Below are 23990 nucleotides of genomic sequence, written 5' to 3' on the forward strand. Positions count from 1 at the left end.
CAGCAATTGAATGGCCGGCAGTATATGGAGAGAGGCCACCAACTTCAGCTTCTCTTTTTATGACATGTGTTTAAGAATCTGAGATTCAGAATCTGCATAACTCCTCTCCATTTGGAAATGAGGAAGTATCTTGAATTAAAGCCTTGTCCCTTTACTAAGAGGAGAACAAGCTCCTGCACTCAGCAGCCTAGAAAAGTGAAGATTTTTCATCAAGACGGTCGCGGAGTAGGTGAGTGAACTGAAGCATGTTCTTTCAAAAATCCCGCTGGGTAGCTAAATGAAATCAGCCGAAAAACCCTGTGGTCTGATACTCCACTCATGAAGAGAAACTAAGGAAGTCTCCCACCAAATGGTGACTCATTGTGCAGGACCTACTACCCAATCATGCTTATTGATTGTAGTAGAAGTGGATAAAGGGGAATGCGGAAGCTGCTTTGGGTGCTCAGAGGGTCGTGCTTTGCGGCCTACCAAGACTCACCATACAGTAGCCAATCATAGAAGCTGGTAAGCCTGATCCTCTCAGTGGAAGAGACATGCTCCTTGCATCCGCTTAAATTTAAAAACACATGCCGGTCTCACCAGTGTGGTGATCTTTGTTGCCGGAATGGAATGCAGGCATAAAAACAAGCTAAGCAATGGGTGCTTATTCCCTTTATGGGTCCCTCCATATTGTGAAAGGATCTACAGTAGGAGGATAGTGATAAGCAGAATGGGGGTTTAATCTGATTTGTGATGTGTTCTTTTGTTTAGAATTGCAATTCTTTACTGTGCATGTAACCACGAACAATGTGCATCAGAACTTTGTCTTAATACAAGTTAGGGCAGTGTTCATCCAAGTTCTAATTCTTTAACATCATCTGCACCCTTAGTCTTTTCAGAAAATCCTGCGGTCCAAGCGCCCCGTGTACGAAGCAACGGTGCGGAATGGGAGGTCGCTCCGGGAGAAGGCTCAGCTGCCAGAGGATGGACCAAGACTGGAGGAGCTTCAGGGAGCATTGAAGGAGAAGTGGGACTCAATAAGTGGGAGATCAGTGGAAAGGTGACTCGATTCCACTATTTAATACATCTTGTTGTGTCATTCTGCATACATACTGATAAATCTCAAAAGCACTCCTGTTATGTGGCGTCTTGGTGATAGATTGAAGTCCCTGTGTGTCATCTTGTAGAATCTGGTTCTTGTGACATTGTATATGAAATGGAGTCCATTATGTTTAAATATGTTGCCAATGACCTATTCTGTATTGTCTATGTAGGTATAGTTTAGCCTCAGGGAGTTGATGACTTGTTAAGGAACCTGGTATTGCCCGAGTAGTCTTGATATTACATCATTAGGACATTGGTGCCTGTGTTGTGTGTTCATGAGATTCCCTTCATAGAAGACTGGTGCCAATATTATAGAATCATTTCTTCTGTAGGACACTGATGCCAATTGTTATGTAGGTGTAATATCCTCATAGTGTGCCACACATGCCCTTGTTAAGTAACCTGGATGACAAGCTCACAATTGCTGGTAGCTCTCAGTATACCTGCAGCCAGGCCACCATCGTACTGGAGATGAGGAAGTGGAAAGGGGAAAAAAATAAGGCAAAAGAGCTTCTCCATGTAGGCACCCAGGATCTAGACTACATTCCTGTATCGACCAGGACTGCTTCAACCCTGCTCCAAATTTGCAAAGCACTAGAGACACACCTAAAGAACAATTCAACACAATGCAGCAACACTCTGAGAGACAGCTACCCCTCCAATCATACATTGACACTATGTTTGCCTTTGACCCTTTGCAGAGTTTGGCTGCCTTTCAGATAGCTTTGTGCTACCCAAGTACCACATGCATGCATACATACATAGGGCAATGATGCTGTGCTATGTAGACATTGGTACCCATGTGCTGCAACCTATATTGGGTAATAATGTGTGTAAGATTCACGTGCTATTAATGACCCTCAGTAGGTCATTGGTGCTCATAAGGGGTCGCCCTCATTAGAACACTAGTATCATGGTGTGCAGTTACTCTATACATTCATGCAGACTCTTAATTGCCTTGGTATTCTTGGTTGTAGTAATCACGACAGTGCCTCAAAAAGTCACCAAGTTCTAAGTTAAGTTGAATTCTGCTAGCACGGGTCATGGCGTTCCCCTGGAGGGGAACTGGCCACTTTTGTCCCTCTCATATGCCTTGATGTTGTTCTAATATCACTTTTGTATATCATGTGCACCATATCTATTTGCCTACACATTGTCCTCATATGAGACCGGCAGGCCTTTCCTATGATACTTACACCCACCTTATGTGCTTTAACATTGTGCGAGTATACATTCTGTATGTAATTGAACTTGCCTACCCTTTGGCTAGAGGTAAGTCCTCTGGTTTGTTGCTAATAACCCATTTGCACTGTGCCAGCTTCTCCCACATTCTATACCTTTATCCTGTTCAGGCAACTGTAGGTTAAATGTCAGTAACTGTACAGTAAAATAAATGTTTCCTTACCCAAATCAAAACGAGTTACCAATACAAGTCCTTAATGACAATCCTGCTATCAGGGTCAACTCCCTGCAAATTTATGAGATTTTTCTGTCATTCAAAAGACCCTTGTCACAGGGCTATAAAATATAGCTGCATTTTACTGCTTTGCTTTGAAAACAACACTAGGTACAGGCCGTGTGAAAAACATCGGACCTTTTGGCAATTTAACAGTAATGGCTGGTTTCGTAGAGAACCGTGCTGGCTGTCAGCCAACTCCTAAACCAACCAGTGATCAATAAAAGCTCAGTGGCCTCTTAAAGTCTGTTTTCTGGCACAAATATCTGAGATGAAACTGACTGTGCCAGTTTTTCCAATATTCTTGTCCTTGACATGATTCAAGCATTGTAGTCTCTTGACAGGTCAGTTCGACAGACTAATCCTCGTAACCTCTGATAGCTTTCTTAGGTGATAGTGAACATTTAATTCTGAGACTTCTGACTGCATATTCCTCACCTTGTGAGTACCATCAGGTGCCAGAATGGATCCAGAAACTCTTGAAACTAGTTATTTTGCTCCACAGTAGGTGACATTGTGTAGTGCTGTGTTAGACCTGTACCAACTCTGATGAGAGGTTGGAGTGACTATCTTCACGCACGGACATCAGTTTCCTTTCTTTTCGTGCATTCCGACATGAATAAGGAGCTCCATCAAACCCTGTCAGCCTGACAAATTTTCTTCCCTTGAAAATTATCCATAGTGCAAGGAACATGTCTCCTTCAAAAAACGCAGAATTTAAACTGTCAGGTGTCTGTAACAGACTCCTACGATGCCCAACACTGGTGTCTCGGTTCGGTTAGACATCCCAGGCCGTGCTGTCACCTATGTGACGTAGCCCCCTCTCTACTCGACTTACTCCGCTCCATTAGTATCATTTGACATCCGTGGGTTTTTTTCTGATAAAAAAGTGGAATGGTGCACCCGGAAACATAGAAGTCCACAAATTTTCAGCTGTATTTCAAAAATAATGTTATTCTTCCTTTAATTCATAGTCATAAACATTCTACCACCTGAGGGGATGTAACCCTGACTTCGCCTTGATACAGGTTGTTCCCCCTCCTCCCCGTCCTGAGGAAGACCCGCCTGCAGAGGATACAAACCACCATCTATGCGCCAGGGGCGAAACGTCCACACTTCCCCCTAGTGGGCCTGTACCCTACTTCACCCTATCCATACCTCTTTACAGAAGATTATACTCTGTACAACATCAAGAACCAGAAAAGTACTTTTGAATCCATGGGAGATAGGCCCCATTGTAAAACTGGTGCACTGTAAACAACGACCAGTTTACTAAGGACATTACTATGTGTAACTGATTGGTTTAACTACTCTCTGATTTCCCTCCCTATACACCTGTTCTATTCTCACAAGCACAATCCTTTTTCCACACTCCCCCTGGAGCAACTCTCGTTTCAGCTTTGAAACGTTCCTTACAGTGATCTGTTATAATAACTGTGAGATTAAACGGTCACTATTGAAGCTGTTTACGGTGCTTGTGTGTCTCTTTGAGGATATACTTAATTGAATTGAGTAACTACTGGGGTACACTTATGATGTAACTTGAGTTCTATGTGTATCATGTTCATAGATTTTGACTTAACGAATACCTTCCTAAGGCAATTAGTCTAGGACCATTGTTTTCTATACCGAGCATTACCCAGGTCCTTGGACTAGTATGGGTCACCCCAATATTTTGTAATGAAACACATGTATACAGCCTTGCCCTTAGTTCCGTGAATATATCTTGTCCCTTGGACAGGTATTCGTACGCACTGTGGGAGAAAGTGGCAGAGGTTTCGCCAGCTGTCTCAGATGACATTCGAGTCACATTACAGCAACCAATATTGGATGGTCAGATTGCCACAAAATGCACGGCCTTGACACAACCAACTGTCTGGGTTGGGCAGTTGTCACCGGTGTGGTGCGAAGGTGCCATGCCTGGATGCACTCCCAGGCTTTTCTTCAGATGTCTAGCAATCTCTAATGGACATGCCATTCAACTGTTCTCACCTGTTTGGAATGAAGGCACATTTAGCCCCAAAAGTGTTTTAAAGAAAGCAAGGCAAGGCTGCAGCTTTTTCTCTAGGCCTAGCTCAACCTGTGTGCCAGTTTCCCCAGACCACTAGCTCCTTTCGATGTTTTGGATGGGGTTACCAGCAGAGGCTTCAATACAGGCCTCCGCAGTGGCAGGCCCCACAACCCTTTCAAGGTAGAGACAGGGGAACAGGATACCAATATCCAGGCTCCCAGGGACAACTCTCTACCTGATCCGCACTCCCCTCCCCTCCCCTCCCGACCCCTCCACCGCCTCCTGAATCCACCTCAAAACTTCTTTAATTTGCTCTCGGTGCCACATGATTGCTCGGTAGGAGGTCGAGTCACCTTTTACCTCCCAAGCTGGAGAAGCATCTTGCCTTTGACAAATGGATGCTACAGATCCTAGAAAAACCAAAGAGGATGATGGACGAAGTGTTGAACATTGCAAGCACTCACCCCCTGTCAACTGTTCTGGGTTTAATCCATCATCATTCTTTAGCTCACTCCGCCACACCAGTTCAGACATCGCAATATGCAAATCAGTCTGTCCCTGTGCCTCATGGGAACAGTCCAGCCCGAACTGCCAAGCCATGTCTTCCCTGGACCGGAAACAAGCATCCTGGGACCGGTTTCTGGCTAATCAGCCATCATCAGCCAAGCTATCTTGAATCCAGTGGCAAAGTGAGCAAGGGACCCATGTCTGGGCATACCCTGCCAACTTAGGGCGAACAAAACAAAACCAAAGGGGATGATGGACGGAGTGTTTAACATTGCAAGCACTCGCACCCAGTCAACTGATCTGGGTTTAATCCATCATCATTCTTTAGCTCACTCCGCCACCCCAGTACAGACATCGCCATATGCAAATCAGTCTGACCTTGTGCCTCATGGGAACAGTTAGGTCTGGACTGTTCCCATGGGGCACAGGGTCAAGACGGATTTGCATATGACTGGGTCCAAACTGGGGTGGCAGAGAGGGCAAAAGAACAATGGATTTAACCCAGATATTTTGATTGGGTGAGAATGTTTGCATTGTCAGCATTCCGTCTATCATTTGTTTGCTGTAAAACTTTTCGCCCTAAGTGGGATGGGTATGCCCAGACCTGGGTCCCTTGCTGACTGTGCCACTGGATTCAAGCTAGCCCGGCTGACGAAGGGTGACATACCCTGAAACCGGTCCCAGGATGCTTGTTTCGGTCCAGGGAGGACCTGGCCTGGCAGTTCGGTCTGGAATGTTCCCATGGGTTACAGGGTCAAGAATGATTTGCAAATGGCTGGGCCCACACTGGGGTGGGGTAGTGGGCAAAAGAACAATGGATTTAACCCATATCTTTTGACTGGCCGAGAATATTTGCATTGTCAGCATTCTGTCCATCATTTGTTTGCTGTAAAACAGATCCTAGAGCATGGTTATTCTCTACTCTTACTTTCTGTCCCCCTGGACATGTCACCCATACCGCAACGTATCCCGGAGGGCCTCTTTCACATACTCCATGGAGAAGTTCTGGCTCTCTTGGCCAAGGGAGTAGTAGAGAGGGTGCCAATATCCGAGATCAAGCCCGGGATAGTACTCCTGTTTTTTCCGGTGCCCAAAAAGGATGGAGGCCTGCATCCCATCCTAGATCTTTTCCCATCAAAATGGCTTCCTTCTGAAGGACAAGTTCAAATTACACATTGTGACCTAAGTTCTGTCTGCGCTGGATCAAGGAGACTCAATGTGGCCCAGAGCATCTATCCAATTCATGTGCACCATCTTGGACATCAAAGCAGGGAAATATCTTCCATCAGAAGAAAGTATTTCAAGGCTTACAATCCTTTTGTAGCAAATGCATGCCCCCATGTCCTCATGCACACAGCTGATCTCCTATTGCTGGTTGTGAATGGATCATCTACAAGAGGAGTATGGTGCTAAATAGCAACAGGTGTCCAGATCCTTTAGTGGGATTCAGGATTCAAACAAGATCAAGATAGCTGTGGTATGGTGAATAAAATTAATCCATCTTACACAGAAGTGCATTTACAACCTCAAACTGTATGGTTTGTTAGGACTACATATGCATCTTTGGTGAATAAGGTGCTCATAATCAGCAGCTGAAAGAAGGATGTCACTGGTCACCCAGGAGAAGGATCTTCACATCAAGATCTTGAACTCATGGCGATCTGAAGGGAGCTGCATTCATTCCTTGCAATGCTGGAGGGGTCACCAGTGTTAGTGCGGACAGACAACAGCACCTGCGTGTTTTACATAGACCAACACAGTTGCACATTTTCAACAGTGCTCTCGGAGGACGCCCAACACCTTTGGGATTGAGCGATACAGCACAGAGACTCATTAGCAGAAAGAATCTCCCAGGAGTTGTCATCACATAGGTGGACATGATTAGCGGAACCTCAACCACCTGCTACTAATGGGAGTTACATCAAGATTTGATAAACATGAATTTTTGACAGTGGGGGAATGAGGCACCGTACCTTTTTGCAACCCCCATCATACAAGGATTGTTGGTATGTTGCCAGCAGGCCATGGTATCCAAAACAGAGGTGAGATGCGCCTATGATATCATGATCCAGGATTATTGTTTACATCCCAAGAGTACCCAGCTAATTTATCTCCTGCATCTACTGGAAGCTCTTTCCATACCCCTGAGAAGACACCAGGATTTTTTTGTTCAGAGAGAACAGGTTGATTTGTCACCCTAAACGTATATTCCTCCAGATTGCAGGGTGTTTCTAGCCTAAGCTAGGGCTCCATAGACAACTAAAACGACCAAGCCACAAGGAGACATTGCGATATCTGTTTAAATCGTAAAGGTCCTCATCTCATCACAGGCTCAGTCAAGGGTGAAATATGCTTCTCTCTGTGTCCACTCTGCAGCTATATAATTATAGACGTACCTCTTATTCTTTACCACTCTTGTCAACTCAGATAATTAGGAAATTCCTAAAGGGGATGTTGGAAGTTTTCCCACCAGTAGGCGCTTCATCTCCCTAATGCAAATTAAATACTGTTCTTGGCCAACTTACGAAGGAACCATTTGAGCCAATACACACAGCAGACATGTAATTTGGGCCATGGAAGACTGTGTTACTCTTAGTACTCATCTTTGCTTTAAGAGTGACATTCAAGTTTCACTATTTTGCACCAATGCACAATTCATTCCAAAAAAGTTCATATGGCTTTTTAATTTGGTTGCTGCACTCCTTAGAAGTATGCAGATGTTCAAAGTTCTACATTTACAGCACCATGTTCTTTCCACGACTTTTTGTTGCTTAAAGTGAACTTCAGTAAGGCTGACCATTGTCAAAATTGGGTAATAGCAAGGTGGACTTAGGCAGCGTGTGCATTTTGTCACACAAACTATGGTCATTCCTTAACCCCTTCCACGCTCATGACGAGCTGGGCTCGTCATGCAGTAGCCTCCTGCTACGCTGATGACGAGCCCAGCTCGTCATGAATAATGGTGTTTGTAAAGTTACAGCACAGGAGAAAAATCCCCATAGCGTTCAAGGTGTTAAAATCTGCAGTGTAAGACCATTTCACAGGGGTAGTAATCATCCCAGCAGTACTATACGCTTGCGTCCCTTTTTTGTTCACAAATGCAGAGCAGCAATGTGGAAGAGCTGGCACATATTTAAAAGACCTTACTGCTTATTTACAGACTCAAGAAGCAAATCAGCAGTAGGCCAAGCTGTGCTACACCGTCTCTTTTATTAAGCTGAGCTTCTTTACGAATGAGATTTTACCATTCCATGTATAATTTATTGCATTAATTCCTGCAAAAATGAATTATGTGGATACTCCATGCTGTTCTGATTCAAGCATGTGAATCTATGAAAGATTCAATGCTGGAGACGAAGCAAGTTACTTCTCTGTAACTACAAGGGCTCTATCATTGGTATTTTTTCATAGATTCACACAATGACCTCTTTGTTCATTGACTGTAATAGTAGTATGCTGTCAAACAATGCTATGGAAATCTGAACCGTGGAAGCCTCTGAGGAAATTAGTGGTTAGGGTGCTCTCATCTCATTGGCTGAAGTTCGGGTCTTCTTTCAGGTGACTAGGCTACAAAAGTGATTGCTGTATTTTCTTTAGGATTTTCTTGATACTGCTATTAAAATACCACTGTACACAACAGGGAATGATTCAAGCATATGAAACTATGAAAGATGCCAACGTTGGAGAACTGTAGTTACAGGTGAGTAACTTGTTTGCTTTTCTGCATTAAATAATGAAAATGTGTGTGATAGGCAGTGAGAAATATTCAGAAGGTTCTCCATTATGACCTTCTGTTAATATAAGATGGAACTAAGTATCATTCACTTAGATGTTGTAGCCAATCTCATGGGTCTCCATAATGTTGGTGAGGGGGGAGGGTGGGTATTAACCTTTGAATAGCATTGCTGAAGGAGCCAAGCCTTCGGGAACCCAACACATATTGTCTAATCTGGAGAGGAATTAACCCAATATAACATTGTGAGAAAGCTTTTGCAAGAAGGATGCAAACCAAGATAACACTGACACAGTAATGCCAATCTTCTCAAAAGTTGCTGGCAATTGGTAGTCTAGAATGCAGCCGAAAGGTCTAGTAAAAAACAAGGTGCAAAGGATTCCCGAGTGGTATCTATTGGATAGTTATTCAGTGATATTTAGGGCTGTAGTTTATGTGCCTCAGTTAGGTTGAAGCTTGACAGTAAGTCACTTAATAGACCATTTGACTCCATATGTAAGTGCAGTTGACAGATGAGCTTTACCTTTTCTAATGCCTTGTAAACATATTATAGGCCAGAGATTGGTCTCTAGTGAAAATAATGATCGGGTCTGTAGAGGGCTTCCATAGGATGGGGGGACGATAGCATGTTCGAGGGCCTAAGGCATGGTGCCATAGGAACAGAAAAAGTTAATTAGCTTGGTAATGAGTGGTGCAAGTGCAATGAGACTCAAGTAACATTATCTTCAAGCATTCCAGGATAGGAAGGCAATTCTTTAAATGATACAATTTTACTTGTGTCAGGAACTATGATTACTTTGAGCACACACAGAGACTCTGTGAGCACACAAACAAGGGGTTGCGTTTGTACATCCTGGTGAGCACTGCTATTTGGACCTAATAGCTCTTATTTCTTGATCTTATGGGATAGATTTGCTGAGACAGCATGGGGGGTTATCTCAAAGACTTGTTAGGTCATCAGGTGATTTGATGCTGGCCAGCATTTCCTTAAATATTCAAACAGTTTATTGGTTGGATTTGCCGCATCAGCAATTCGGTCCTGGAATAATTTTACTTTTGCTCTGGTGTATACTGATTTGTAGAATCTGTAATCCATACAGCAAGTGGTACAAACAGTGATAGTTTAGATGTATTCCAGCATCTTTCTAGCTAAGTGCCCTGGCATTTCAATCAATGGAGAAGATCAGTGAACCATTGGTTGTTTGTGGGATTCAAGTGGCCGGATGGAAGCGGAAGCCAGAGTCTCAAGAGCAGTGTTTGCCTTCAGTTCCTGGTGCACACAGATGTCTTCTTGTGTTTTCAGGTGGAAATTGGTAACATCACTACACAATTGTGTAAAACCCCTTGGATATATTATATTCCATCATCACCATGTGGTGCTTTATTCCAAGTCAAATGACTATTTAGTCTTATGGTAGAACTCACTTTCAATAGCTAAGCTGTGGTCAGACCAGGGAAGCTTATCTTTAAGGTGCAACTCCAGAATCAACAAGCCAGTAATCTTTCACGTGTGTTGGTTCATTGGCCAGTTAGATAAAGACAAGAGTAGTCATGCCTTCAGTGATGCTCTTGTTGGAATAATTGTTTTCCCAGATGTTCAGGCACCAGGGTTGAAGGCTCCGTTTGGAGATGGATAATTTATAAATTGTATATATTGTGCAAAGTCAGGGAGATCAGATGGGAAGTTAATAATGCATTTTTAGGCAAAAAGTAAGGTGGGCGGATTAGTGAACATTTGGATAACCTCTTCGATAGCAGGATTCAAAGGAACAATAGGATGGGCGTGATATCTTTTTGAGAAAGATATATCTGGGTAAGTCACAGCACCCTCTCCGCCCCAGCCTAGGCCCCTGTTTTTACTTTGGATTTTTTAGTTAAGTTAGAAGAGTTTTGGAATATCCAGCTCAAAGGAGGCATTGTGAAATGTCTTGGTGATAGGCAGTAAGTTATAAACATGTTTTAAGCTTGATCATCGATGTCCTAGGTATTTTTGATAGTAGTTTTTATGTTGAGAAGGGTGCCAACTACTATGTTGGCAGGATATGAGAATGAGTCAGTTTCGGTAAAGGTATCTGCAGAAATATGTAGGCAGTACTCTGGTGGCTGTCAAGAATGGTATTTTGTCAGACGTTATGCGCAGTAGTGGGATGCTGGAGTCAAAATATGATGGGGCCTCTTGAATACTTGGCTTGATCTGCGAGAATTGTATTTATGGGGTCTGTTCGGAAAATGCCTGGAGGATAGATTATGACCAGGATCACTGGTGCAAGGTTATCAAAGAGAGGAATAGTTTTGGCTAAGGTGAGATGTGACAATGCTATTCGTGCAATATCAGCAATTGAGACTGCTTTCAGATTGTTAATGTTCGTGCATGAGGATGAGTTGGAGACCGTTTCTGTTAGCTTGCAGAAGGTATGTCCACCATTCATAAAAATGGCCACATTTGTCTGAGTTCTTCTAAATCATTGTTATACATTTTTATAGTAAGCACATTATTACGTGTTTTTGATGGTGAAATGTGTTTCCGGCTGTTAGGAATATTGACTAGACTGGTCCTGGTCCTTCTGGGCCAGTGGTCTTCTTTTTTTTTCATTTTTTTTAATCTCTTTCTCATGGAGTTGAGCCCCCGCACATTCCAGGTGATGCACTTCAAATCTAATCTAGCCGCCATCATCGGGCATATAGCAGAGGCCAATCTCCCACAGTCTCACCGGCACACTGACAATTCCCAGAAACTCAGAAACCCCAAAACAACTCCAACCAACTCCCGCCCCACCCACCCCCAGAACAGGCATCAAACAGTTGTCACCCATCCAAACCCAACCCCCGAGTACGAGGAAAACTCTGGAAATACCAGAGACTCACAAGTTATGTGAGATCGAGGGGGTGACTCCCCACCAGCCGGTCGGATAGCCCAGACCCGTCACACCAGGAAAGGTCGATCCCGACTAAGAGTAGACCTCCCCCATCCCCCTCCCAGCAGCACCACCCCCCACTAAGAAGGCCAGGGACCCAGCACCTCCCACATTGATCGGAGTACAGCCACAGGCCCATCCGTTCGGAAAGCAGGACCCCATCCGCCCACAACGTGCCACCTCACAGGGCCAGCATACCCCCTTACTGTCCATTATTCAGCTGCCCATAGTCATTCATCCAGTAGTCCATCAGCTGTCTGCGGGGTGATCTGAGGCAAGTCCCCAGTTTCCTTGTCCGAAACCTCATCCGAACCACCCGGTTCCGCCTCATCCGAACCCAACCTGGAGCCTGAGTCCGCCACCTGAGTCTCAGGCACTGCTCCGGAGATGTCCTATACCGCCTGTAGGGCAGCCCTCCTCTCCTGGTCCGTCTGTGAGGCCGAGGGGGACCTCCTGCTCTGTTCTCTCCTCCGATTGCGCCTGCTCCTGCGCGGTTTCGGCCGGACCTCAGCATTCCCCGTCCAGGCACCCGTGCCATCCTTGCCCGCTCGGTACCGCTCCAACCACTGCCAAGCATCGTCCGGGGAGTCACAGAACGTCGCCACTCCGTCCACCAGTACCTTCAGGCGAGCCGGGAACAGCAGAGAGTACTGCACCCCCTCATCGCGGAGAGCTCTCTTGACAGCGACGAAGGAGAAACGGCTGCGCTGGACCTCCTGGGAGTAGTCAGGAAATATCGACACAGAAGCATTATCCACCTTGTAAGGACCAGCCATCCTGGCCTGCCGCAATATAATGTCCCGGTCCCTGAAGTGGAGTAGCCGAGCTATCACAGGCCGGGGAGGACGTCCTGGGGTAAGAGGACGAGCCGGGACCCTATGAGCTCTTTCCAAAGTGTAGAAGTGCGTCAAACCTTCAGGGACCACCACATCTCGCAGCCAGGTCTCCAAATACGCAACCATGTCGTTTCCTTCAATATTTTCGGGTAAACCCACCACGCGGATATTGTTGCGCCTGTTGCGCCCTTCCGCGTCAGCCGCTCTCCTTTCCAACTGCTGCACCCTGCGGGTTAAGTCCTCCAACGTGGCATCCGACGCCTTCTGGGCCGGTTCCAATGTTCCTATTACCAGCTCTGCGGCCTTGACGCGGTCAGCAAGCTTGTTATGGTCCGCTTTCAAAAGGCCAAGGCCCGTGGAGACCTGGGCGATGTCCTGGCGCAGCGCCTCTCTCGTGTCCCCTATGGCCTTTAGAATTTGGTCCATCTGTTGTTGTTGCAGCCCAGCCGCCCGGTCGCCCGTCTGCTGCAGATCATGAGCGTCAAGAGAATCCTAAACTTGGTCCGGCGGTGCCGCGCCCGCCCCCTTCCGCGGCTTTCCCATGGAGACTAGCTGGCGACTGCGTCAACACCAAACACAGGAGGGCCGGCCCAACGTGTCCTGCAAAGAAGGCCAAAGTCGTTATCCCGCCGGCAAGCCTGGCGAGATGGCGGGGTCGCACACAAGGAAGGGAAGAGAAGGGGGGGGCAGCCAGCAGGCACCGCCGGACTCCGGCACCCCAACAAGACTCCCTCTGTCCCGTGGCCCAGCAGCCGCCAGCCCAAACCACCAGCAACCTTATGCCGCTCCGGGCCTCTCTCGTTTGCCGGCAGGGCCCAAGGCGAAAGTCCAGGATATCAGCAAAATGGGCCCAGGTCTCCACTCAGGGCCAGATGGCCGCCCCGAGGAGTCTGCAGCACCCCCAGCACCCCGCGGCCCGCAATCTGTGGGGCGGTACAAAGATCACTGCTGCTAAGGTCCGCTGTGGGCCAGAAGGGGTCCCCCCAGTCAATCTCGGGCCCTTACAATCACCGCGGTCACCAGGCCGTCCGATTTGCTGCCACTGCCCGGCAGATCCTCAGTCGAATCGGCACCCCCCGGCACCAGGCTGGCGTTCTTCTCCAGGGACGCCGCAGGACCCGAGCGCCGGTGGCCCACGGCGCGGCTCACCGCTGATGGGCGCCTCCGCTCCCGAAGTCCCCTCCGAGCCGCTCCACAACACCAGCGGTCCGGCACTCCTCGTTCCGGCGCCCAGCTCGTTGCTGCCTGTCCGTCGGGCTCGCAGCGGGCGATCTCCCGCATTCGGGGTCAGGATACCCACCAACACCGTCCTTGGGCGCCCGCAGCGGCGCAGTCTCCGGCGGCCCAGCAGAAATCGAGGCCGGGGAGCAGCCGCGAGACGCAGGCCCAAGCAAAATGGCTGGCGGCCGCCTCCGCTGCGCCCGCCGAAGATCCTAGGCGTCTGCAACCACGGGACCCAGCGCACTCCAGATCAGCGCTAGGGTGTCCCGCAACGATCAGGGAGCAATCCCAGGTGGTGGCGCCGCCAGGGGGGTCTCTAAGCAGGATAAACACCGAGACCGACCCGGAGCTCAGGGCTCAGGCGTCCATGCTCGGCGGTGTCGTAGCCACGCCCCCTGGGCCAGTGGTCTTTAATGGGAAAGGAAGAAGCAAGGATTATGGCTTGGCTAGGACAGGCACATAAGAGCAGGTAAATTACTAATATGCGAAAGCCAGCGCCATGTGCTGCATCAGGTTGAAAGCTGAGAGTACAGTGATCACAGTGCTATCGGAAGTGGTTCTTGTGATTGGTATGGTGAAGAGAAGAAGACCCACACAAGATTTAGATATACATTAAATCAGAATAATGTGAGACTTATTCATTTAAAGTGTTCTACAGTGACATAGAAGCCATTCTAAACAGGATATGTTTTCCAGTTTAAGGTGGCTTTGCTGAATGGTACTTATGAATTTGTCATGGCAGACATTTGTAGCAAATAAGGGATATTTAAAAAAAAACATTTAAAAATGGGCTACAAAACATCTGATTCCACAGAAATGCAAATGATAATTTTTCTTCGCAGTGTGAGTTAAAATAATTTAAAATCGAATTCTTGGTTCCAGGCAGCACAAATTGGAAGAAGCCCTGCTGTTTTCTGGCAAATTCACAGATGCTCTTCAAGCCCTCATGGACTGGCTGTACGGAGCTGAGCCGCAGTTGTCTGAAGAGATGCCCGTTGGAGGTGACCGTGACATGGTGAACGACCTCTTGGATAAACACAAGGTAAGACCCTCAACTGGGTCTGCAGTATACATCTGAACTAGGTCCTCATTTGAGGAGAAATGTTACTCCAAAGTTGGAATATAACTCCCCACTGTGTGAATGTGAGAAGGAAACATTCCTTCTGTTGAGCTAATGTGGCAGGAAAGTAAACCTCTTAGTTTGGAATATCATACCCGCTGCATTAATGTGAGTGAGATGTTCCTATTAGTTAGATGTTGGTGGTGTTATGAGTAAAAACTGTTCCTCAAATAGGCACCCTTTCCAATATGATAACCTGGTGTCTTTCTGATTTGGGATAAAAAGAAAAACAATAATCCATTAGAGATGTTACCACACCATTTTTATCTTTTCACTTAATTCTAGCAAAAGCTGGACTTTGATTTTGAGTCTGAGTGTTCATCTAACTGTATTACCAGATTTTAAAGAGCACACAATAAAATGTTATACTCATAAGGAGTAATTGGGGAATTTATGAAAGGACTTTTCAGAATTTCCTCCCTCTCCAAAGCTGACGCCAGAATGAGAACTGAATACAGTACTAGCGGCTCTGATGCAGCCACCTTCGAGCCGTCTTCATAGAGTGTCTTATCAGCATATTTCATGACAGACCACTTCTCTTCTGTCTATCATTTCAGCAAGAAAAGTTAGTGAATTACAAGCACCGCCATGTAAGAAACCTTTCATACATTTTGCAAGGGATGAAGTAACTCTGACATTCACCCAAAGTTCCTTTGTCATTTCATGAGGCTGAGAATAGCGTTATCATTCTTTCAGAATTCAACAACAGGATTCAAAAGATCATTGCATTCATAGGAGATAATGCTATTTGAGCAGTAGAAGAGAATTCAGTCAATCAAATCGGTTATTTGCAGCTGGAACTGACCATTGACAAGACAAGTCCAATAGCGTTCCATGAGGGCTGTGGCAGCAATAATGGAATAATGGCCCTCTTGGCCGGTCTTTCTTTGAGAGAAATTTGTAAAGCTGTGATATAGATGCCAACCCATGTGTTCGCTAAGCACTATTGCATTGATGTGGATGCCAGCAGCGATACTGCCCTAGGACAAGCAGTGCTCAGGGTCTTTTTTTGTTAATAAAGTAAGTCTCATGCCCTCCTATCGCTTTCCTTTACAATGCTTGTGTAGATCAAAAGCTGGAAAAGGAAAAAGATTACTCGGATTCTCCAGCATTGGCATCTTTCACATGCAGCCCGCCCACCTTTCTTTCTCATGAGACTTCACATAATAGCATATACACCCTTCATTGGATAGAAAATGTGGCAGGTGGTAGCCTAGGGCAAGGGATAAGCTGTGGTTTGGAATATAATTTATATAAACAATGATATGAATAGGGTGCAGATGCTTTGTAAAAACGTCTACAGTATACACCCAGGTCCTACAACGTGCAAACCCACCGTTTGATTTAAAGTAGAATGGTACTGGAGAATCTTCCATTTTTAGTGGAAATGTTGTATCTTAAGGGCAGTCCACCAGAGGACATTCAGCCGGTGGCTTTTCTCTGGAATTAGTTTACCTCCAGAACCTGAAGAATGTTCAATTACAGCCAAAGTCTAAATCATGCCTCTAGACCTCAGCAGATACAACACAGACTCTGAAGAGTCCAAACATAAGGGTTATATGTAGACTTGACACAAAGGAAGCCTATAAAGACACCAGCACCATCTCTAGATTACAGACTCGAAGGCTATTTTCAGAATATCTATCCAAAGGCTGTGCAAATTAGACACTTGCTCTGTGGATGTCTGACGCTGAGGCTATCTGTAGATTACAGACAAAAAAAATGCTGCTAAACACAGGGGATTGTAGTTGCCATCAATACAGGAAATGTATTTTTTCTTGCTTTCCCCTTCAAAGTTATAGAATGGAATTGATTACCTGGAAAATCCACCATTAATATGTACTTTGCTTTCCTCTCTCTTCCTCAGGTGTTTCAGAAAGAACTGGGGAAACGGGCCAGCTGCATCAAAACCCTCAAGCGGTCAGTGAGAGACCTGACACGTGGAAGTATCAGTGCTGACTCCCAGTGGCTGCAGAATCAGATGGAGGAACTGAATCACCGGTGGGAGCTGGTATGCAAGCTGTCTGTGAGCAAGCAGGCACGCCTGGAGGCCTCATTGTCACAGGTGAAAGCTGTAGGACATTAATTTGTTTCTGTCTTTTCAGTTTTGATATTTGTAACTTTTTACTTTTGTTGTGGTTTATGCCTGTTGTCCAGTTTTGATATGTGCTCTGCTTCACTATCTCAGTGCAGCCATTTTAAGTGGTAAGTTTTTCTTAAAGCTGTGCTCTGAAATTAGGTTAATGCCGGAATGAAGGCGAGATGAGCCACATCTGGGCTGGCTCTCCTGAAAGCATTTACAGTCTGAAGTATGGAGATGAAACTTCAGATAAGGTGTCTGTCCCACCTGTAAAACCATGTAGACATGGAGCTTTGCTTGGCAAGCAATTGGACTATCAACATGGCACCCATCCAGTACCTGCTAGTGCATCGTCGAGCTCCTCTCCGAAAGGGAGAGTGCTGGCCTGGTTCACTTCAGTAGTTGCATAAAACCTGACAGCAAGCCTACAGTGAAGATTATTGGACCATTATTCCTCTCAGAACTGGTGGGGAAGATTGGAACTTTCCAGAATCAAGGTGGCAGCATCCAGAAGGAATTCCCTCATTGCTGGAGGTGCTTTAGTGTGAATGCAACTAGACCTGGGGCTCTTATCTTCTAAACATGAGAGGTACACTTGAAAAAGAATGAATGTCTGCCTCCCCTTTCCACATACATTGACAGTACTCAAAGTTACATTAAACAAGTGGGAGACATCCTGTTGACAAAGAAACCTCCTTCTAAAACCATCTTCTAGTACCACCCTCACCCAGCTACAGCTCTGAAGTAAATGTTCTCTTGGTTGGTTTTGGCAGCCTGGAATTCCCCACCTATGAAATCTCACCACACTCTCAACTTTATGCTCAAGTCTCACCTTTTAAGGTAACTCATAGAGTAACCCCATTCTGATGCTATTGGCTCACAACCACATATATTTTTGGACCTGTTATTGCTTAGTTTTTTATTAATTTCCTGAACTATCCTCCGATTTCTAGTCTACTTACTGCACTGTTTACTAGCAAAATGCTAAGCTTTGGTTTACAAATCTGTGATTTAATTCCTTCCCCCTTCTCAATGTAATGCAATCTTTATCTTGTATTGTAAAGCACCCTCCTAGCAACCAGCCCAGGTGGTCTATGTAAATGGATAAATAAACCTGTATTGACAGCTGGTCAAGCCAAACAATTAGTTCACCAAAACCTCTTAAAAGGCAGTCCACCAGAGCCCACTCCCACCCAAGCGTTGCCATGTCTGGATTACAAAAATGTCCTTATGTATTGTTTCCAGTGTCTGAGTTCAGCACAATAGGCATGCCACTGTCTGTGACATAGGTGGAATCTGCTCACAAATGGCATGAAGAATTCCATACTGTAATGTCTTTATTCTGCATTTTAGGTTTTTTGTTAATAGTCATGAATGTTCGAATAATTCTCTGGTGCAGACTCCAGAATGCTTCATATCAACTTATTTATCCTTAAATTCACAGATAGGATGCTAATGTTCATATGACATGTAGCATCCTTTAGGAGCCTATCAAAGGAAAAAAATTCTGAACTTTAGACTGGCACCTTTTTTAATACTTCTCCAGGCTGGGCTGGATCTGGAAATCTTCAGCATCACCCATGTGTGCCGGTAGGTGGCACAAATAGCTCCATACAGATGTCGTTCTATGTTGGATGTTGCATGTGCAAACCTACAGAGGCACCACCTATGCATGCTGACATCAATTTCTTTCTATTGATGGCAACAGATGCGGATCCGGATTACCCCTCATCTTATTGTGACGTCTCGCTTTTAAAAATTGTTTAAAAAAGTGTCCTAGGGAATTATAACACCCCCCATATCTACAGAGTTTGAACTCTGTGAGGAATGTTTCAAACAGATGTCTGTGACTGATCCACATGTGGTTTGTCTGTGGTTAGATCATGACTCCAAGACCTGCAGTGATTGTGCCTTGATGCATCCCAAGGACATTTGACATAGAGAAGTTATACTTAGTGTGGCAAAGCACTGCAAGACCCCACATCAGAGTAACTCTAGGCCTTCTTCGAACTCCAGGTCCTCATGGAAATCAAAAGAGCAGCGCTAGAAGTCCAAATGTGAATCGCCACTCTCAGTCCCCCGAGAGCGTCATTGTGAGTATGGTTGGGCAATCTCATCCCCAACATCACAGCTGGCGTTGTTTGAATCAGTACCAAAAAGATCATGGAAGACCTGAGTCTCACCTGAGGGTAGAGGCACTGTGTCAGAGTCAGAAGGGTGGTAGGAAGGGTTGCAACTCAGAGGAAGGAGCATGTGACCTCAGTCAAGGTCAGGGTGGTGCAGTCTCAGCTTTGGACAGCAGTATGGGTTGGCCATCTTCATCCAGAGTCTATGGCACCAGCATCAGTGGATGGTGTTCTGGCATGGGTCATGGTGCTTGGGAAGGAACTAGTACCAATGTCAGTCTGGAGCCTTTAGCAGATCCAGCGGTTCCAAATGGCACGGAGGGTGGACCCACTGGCAGAAACCATTGGAAGGTGCTCTCGGCTTCTTGGGGCCCAAAGACGTGCCAGAGGGAGTCGGTGGCATGCTAAAAGGCACCACAATGCATCTAAAAAATGATTCGATCTGCTGCAGGGTTGCCGATGGACCCATAAATTCCAGTTGCCCTAGGACCAAGGTCAGAATAGACTCCGAAAGTCTGCCAACTTGGGGTGCGTGCCTGGAGGAAAACTGGAACCAAGATCTCCAGAATTCCATTGACCTGGATACCTCCCCAGGCACTAGTCTAGTTTCTCCACCAGGACCAGCCACGGAAGTCAGTGCATCCTTCGATGTGGCTATACAAAGAGCGGCAGAGGTCCTTGATGTTAACCGCCCCACTCTAGTCAAAACTAATGTCTTAACAGAAGTGTTGCAACTGGGCCAGACAAACTCAGAGCCTCTGTTTCCATTTAATGAGACCCTTGACAAATATGGTATTGGACATCGGGGCCAAGCCTTGCTCTGACCCACCTGTACGCCGCCAAATCGCCAGATATCACGAATTTGCTCCAGGTGAACCCTCTTTTCTCATCCAGCACCTCACCCCTAAAAGCCGTGTAATGCAGGTTTCAGCCAGTAGAGTGAACCCGAAGTCTTTTCTCTCTAATCCCCATGACAGGGAATCTAAAAGGATACAAACCTTTGGCAAGCAGGTTTCCCCCTCCACAAGTCTGGCCCATCACTTTTGGCAGCTGCCTTTAAGGCCAGAACCCCCAGGCATATTGTTCCCCTCCTCTCAGAGGAGGCCCGGGCCATCCTGACCCAGGCCATGGAGGCGGGTTGTATTACAGCCTAATGCACAATTTGCTGCAGACGGGATGTGACTGACTCGCTTGTTAGGGCTGTTGACACTAGTGTGGCTACCCACAGACATGCTTGGATAAAGTTCATTCGCTTTTCCAGAGACTTTCAAGCCAGCCTTATAAACTTGTTATTCAATGGTTCCTGATTATTTGGTGATAAAACAGATTTGGCTCTGGAGTCCTTCAAAGACAGCAGGACCATAGCGCACTTCTTGAGTTTTTATGCTCTCCCTCACTAGCCACACCAGCAGTTTTGCCACTTTGTGGCCTTGATAGGCACTTCCAGTACTGCCAGCAGCCCCACAGCATCCGTCGCTGCAACCCTTTCATGTCCAAGATCATGGTACCCCTCGAATAGGGCAACCGGGAAAGCAGGCATTTTGGTCTTCTGCTGCCCTGCTCAAACCGCTTTGGTGTGCCCTCGGTGGCATGCAGTCACCCGTACAGCGGTTGGATACAACACTTTCTATCAGGGTGGCAGGAGATACCTTGGGACAAGTGAGTCCTGCAAATTGTTTGTGACGGTTATGCTTTACCATTCCTCAGTCATGCCGGATTTCCTAGTCTGAGCCATTCCACAAACCCAGACCCTGATTAGGCACTGGTTTAGTATCTATTTACAAGGTGAGGAATCTGGAGTTAGATCTCTCTAATAGATGAACAAGTTACTCATTAACAGTAACACCTTTTCTGGTAGAGACTCTAACTGCAGATTCCTCACTGGCCCACCCGCCTCCCGGTACTGTGGAACTGACTCATGCAGTCAATAATGAGAACCAATCAGGAAATCTGCACACTGACACATTCTGATTTGAATGGATCCGTGTCTGTCATGGATAGAGATCCGAAAGAAACGGAGGTCAACATCTGGAAGTAGTGTATATGTAAGGGCCCTCACATCAGGAGCGGGACGGATCAGTCTAGGAGCCACACAAAGCCAGCTATAGAGGTGTGAAGGAATTGCTAGAAAAAGTTTCCTGATCCATCCTGGAGCCTAGGGAAATGCACAAGAAGAGGAATATGTGGTTAGAGTCTGTACCAGAAAGGTGTTACCGAAGATCAGTAACTTGCTCTTTTTGGTTTTTGTCTATACATATTACATGAGTTGCTTTCTAGTCTTTCCCCCAGGAGCTTATGTGAACTTTTGTTTCGACTTTTGTATGGTCCTTACGTGGACTTCCTTTTGCTTCCTTCACCTGGCTCCAATTTTAAAAAGTGTTAGTTTGTCTTCTGTTTTTTGGTTGTTTTTTAGGAACTTTGTGTTTTTTCTCCATTATGATTATTTCCCTTTTCCCTCTCTCTCTCTTACACTTTGCCAGGCGGAGGAATTTCATAAGTTGGTGCATTCATTCCTTGAACGATTGTCCGAATCTGAGAGGACGCTGAAGTGTGGGGTTATCCCTGAAGAGGAGAAGGCTCTTCAGGAATGTCAAAAACAGCAGCAGGTGAGTGATCTCAGGAACATATCTATATATCTTCTTCAAGGTGATCTCCATTGATAATCATAAGCACTGAATAGTCATGCCTATGTGCAATATTCATTGCGTAGGTGGGACTATTCATGTCTTGTGGAGTCTATCCTGGAGGAGAAGTAAGTAGGATTATCCAGTATTAGGGTATCTTTCATAGATTCACATGCCTGAATCATTCCCCGTCATCGGGATGGGAGTCCCTGGTACATAAATAAAGTAATGTCCCATTAGACATGTAGAGTAATAGGCCAAATGCCCCACATTGAGACAATCTGGATGTTGGTCATCTACATGTAGCCTCTTCTTTCCACAGGAACCACAGGGCCTAAAAAGTCCTTTCTTAGGTGTCTCAGCCATGAGGATACCAAGAAACTTCAGTCAGTAGATGAAATATAAAGCCAGAAAAAACACTGGAAAACCAGATGAGAAGTAAACTGAGCAGAGCTCAGAGGAGACTCCTTTAGCACGACGTGCGGTAGAAAATCTGAGGGACAGGAGCTCCTTCCAGGAGGGTTCTAGAGGGAGGTGATAGCTGATTGGCTCTTCTCTGTACTTTGATAGAGTTCCCACTCCAGTGGGCAGTATTAGTGCCCCCAAGAGCAACCCTGGCAACTAAATTCTGAATTGCCACAATAAAACAGGACGAAACATAGGAAGCCCCCAAAACAATTCCCAGTTGACCTTTCACCGGGTTGTGCAGAAGGTACAGCACTCATTTCTATATGGGGCCCCTCAAACTACTCTGGTAAGTAAAGTAGCTCCCAGCTCCTTTTAGTCTCTTGCAGGAAGGAACCTATTTGTGTGCAGCAGTGGGGCCCTTTCAGTTGGCCATATGAGGACCAGTGCTGCACACATTCTGAACTGACCCCTGTGGATTGAAATGTTTTAGTTGCTGATAGGGGTCACACACACGAGATTGACCCTGGTATTTTGTACTGACCCGTCCCAGTTGACTGTTTTTGTAAACTGTGTAACCAGGTGGCTAGGCGCTTGTTACCCACCTGCTTTCCTCATCTTCCCAGCAGTTCACACTTGCTTTCATTTGCACCTTCTGCCTTAACTCAGCAATGCTCCCTCAAGTCTTCTGGGTATGTCGAGCCATACATTGATATGGTTTCTTTCAACATAAACATGTATCTGTTGACTCTGCACGGAGTTTAATGTTTAGAGAGTCTTCCCGTTCACTTTTATAGAAGTGAAGCATTTCTGAAATGAGGATGCAGTTTTAAAAAGTGGAAGATACTATATGGAAAATCTCACAGTAATGTTTGGTTCGGAAAATGGAAAGTCCATCCATTTCACACTACTTTTTGTAGATTTTCATTTCATACTTCATTGTAATTGTTTACAGTCTATATGTTCGATGGTATTACACGAATAAAAAACATAAGTATTAAAAATGTATTTGTTTATACTTTTATTGTTTTAACATTTTATAATGATGTGCAGTTACTTCGAGTGTCTGTTTTTTTAATGTGTCCCTTTGATTCCCATCCCTGTTACTGTGCTGCCTTGTTTTGGAGTTATATTCTTAAATATGTTTGGTATTTTTATATAAAGATGCATTGAAATTGGTTGGTGGTGAGGACCAACCTGTCCATGTATGCCCAGCCTATTGCCACTCTGCAGGCTCCTCTAAGCCTCGAGTTATGTTCTTACCCTGCTTTTACTCGTCTGTGGGCTGTCAGACCGGTCTCTATTGTGGTACTGTGCAGGTCCCACCATGCCTGCTTGTGTCAGTGAATTTATAACCTTCTCTCTGAGGGTCTTCCTTTGTCATCAGTACCTTCTCAGGCCCAAGGCTGCAGTGGACCCAGATCCAGGGTCTGAGCTCACCTTTTTTTCATGATTCTATCCACCCACTATATGTTGATTTTTATTATTATTAATCATACAAACATATGTTGTAGGAACTGATGAAGACCCTGCAGTGTCAGCAGCTGGCCCTGGAGTGCATTGTGTCTCTGGGTGAAGAGATCCTGTCCTCCTGCCACCCGGACTCCACCATCACCGTGAAGTCTTGGATCAACGTCAGTAACAGCCGCTATCAAGAGGTGAGCGCGAGTGGGGATCCGTCTGTCCTTCTAAGCACTTACCTCAGCTGTGTCTCGTCACTCAAGGATGACTGTCCCTCAAAGCCTACTCTGGGCTCCTTTCAAGACCCCCATTCCGTTAACTGTTCTGCAATATGACCATCACCCACCTCCAGTAACTGGTCTTCCTCTTTTCTTAGAGTTTCCAAATATTCCCTTGCCTGTATCCTTCCCTG

General features: G+C 45.8%; 1 protein-coding gene across 1 annotated transcript in view; it reads left to right on the plus strand.

Annotated features, from left to right (window-relative positions):
* The window catches only part of LOC144828429 (microtubule-actin cross-linking factor 1, isoforms 6/7-like), a 300733-nt gene that overhangs the window by 204139 nt on the left and 72604 nt on the right, over positions 1-23990 (plus strand). The window contains exons 25-29 of the mRNA XM_078686575.1: positions 870-1039; positions 14645-14804; positions 16750-16947; positions 21569-21694; positions 23632-23775. Of these exons, the coding sequence (XP_078542701.1) occupies positions 870-1039; positions 14645-14804; positions 16750-16947; positions 21569-21694; positions 23632-23775 (798 nt within the window). The remainder of the gene's footprint in view (positions 1-869; positions 1040-14644; positions 14805-16749; positions 16948-21568; positions 21695-23631; positions 23776-23990) is intronic.

The sequence above is a fragment of the Lissotriton helveticus genome, chromosome 4_1 (assembly GCF_964261635.1).
Source record: "Lissotriton helveticus chromosome 4_1, aLisHel1.1, whole genome shotgun sequence".
Lineage (NCBI taxonomy): Eukaryota > Metazoa > Chordata > Amphibia > Caudata > Salamandridae > Lissotriton > Lissotriton helveticus.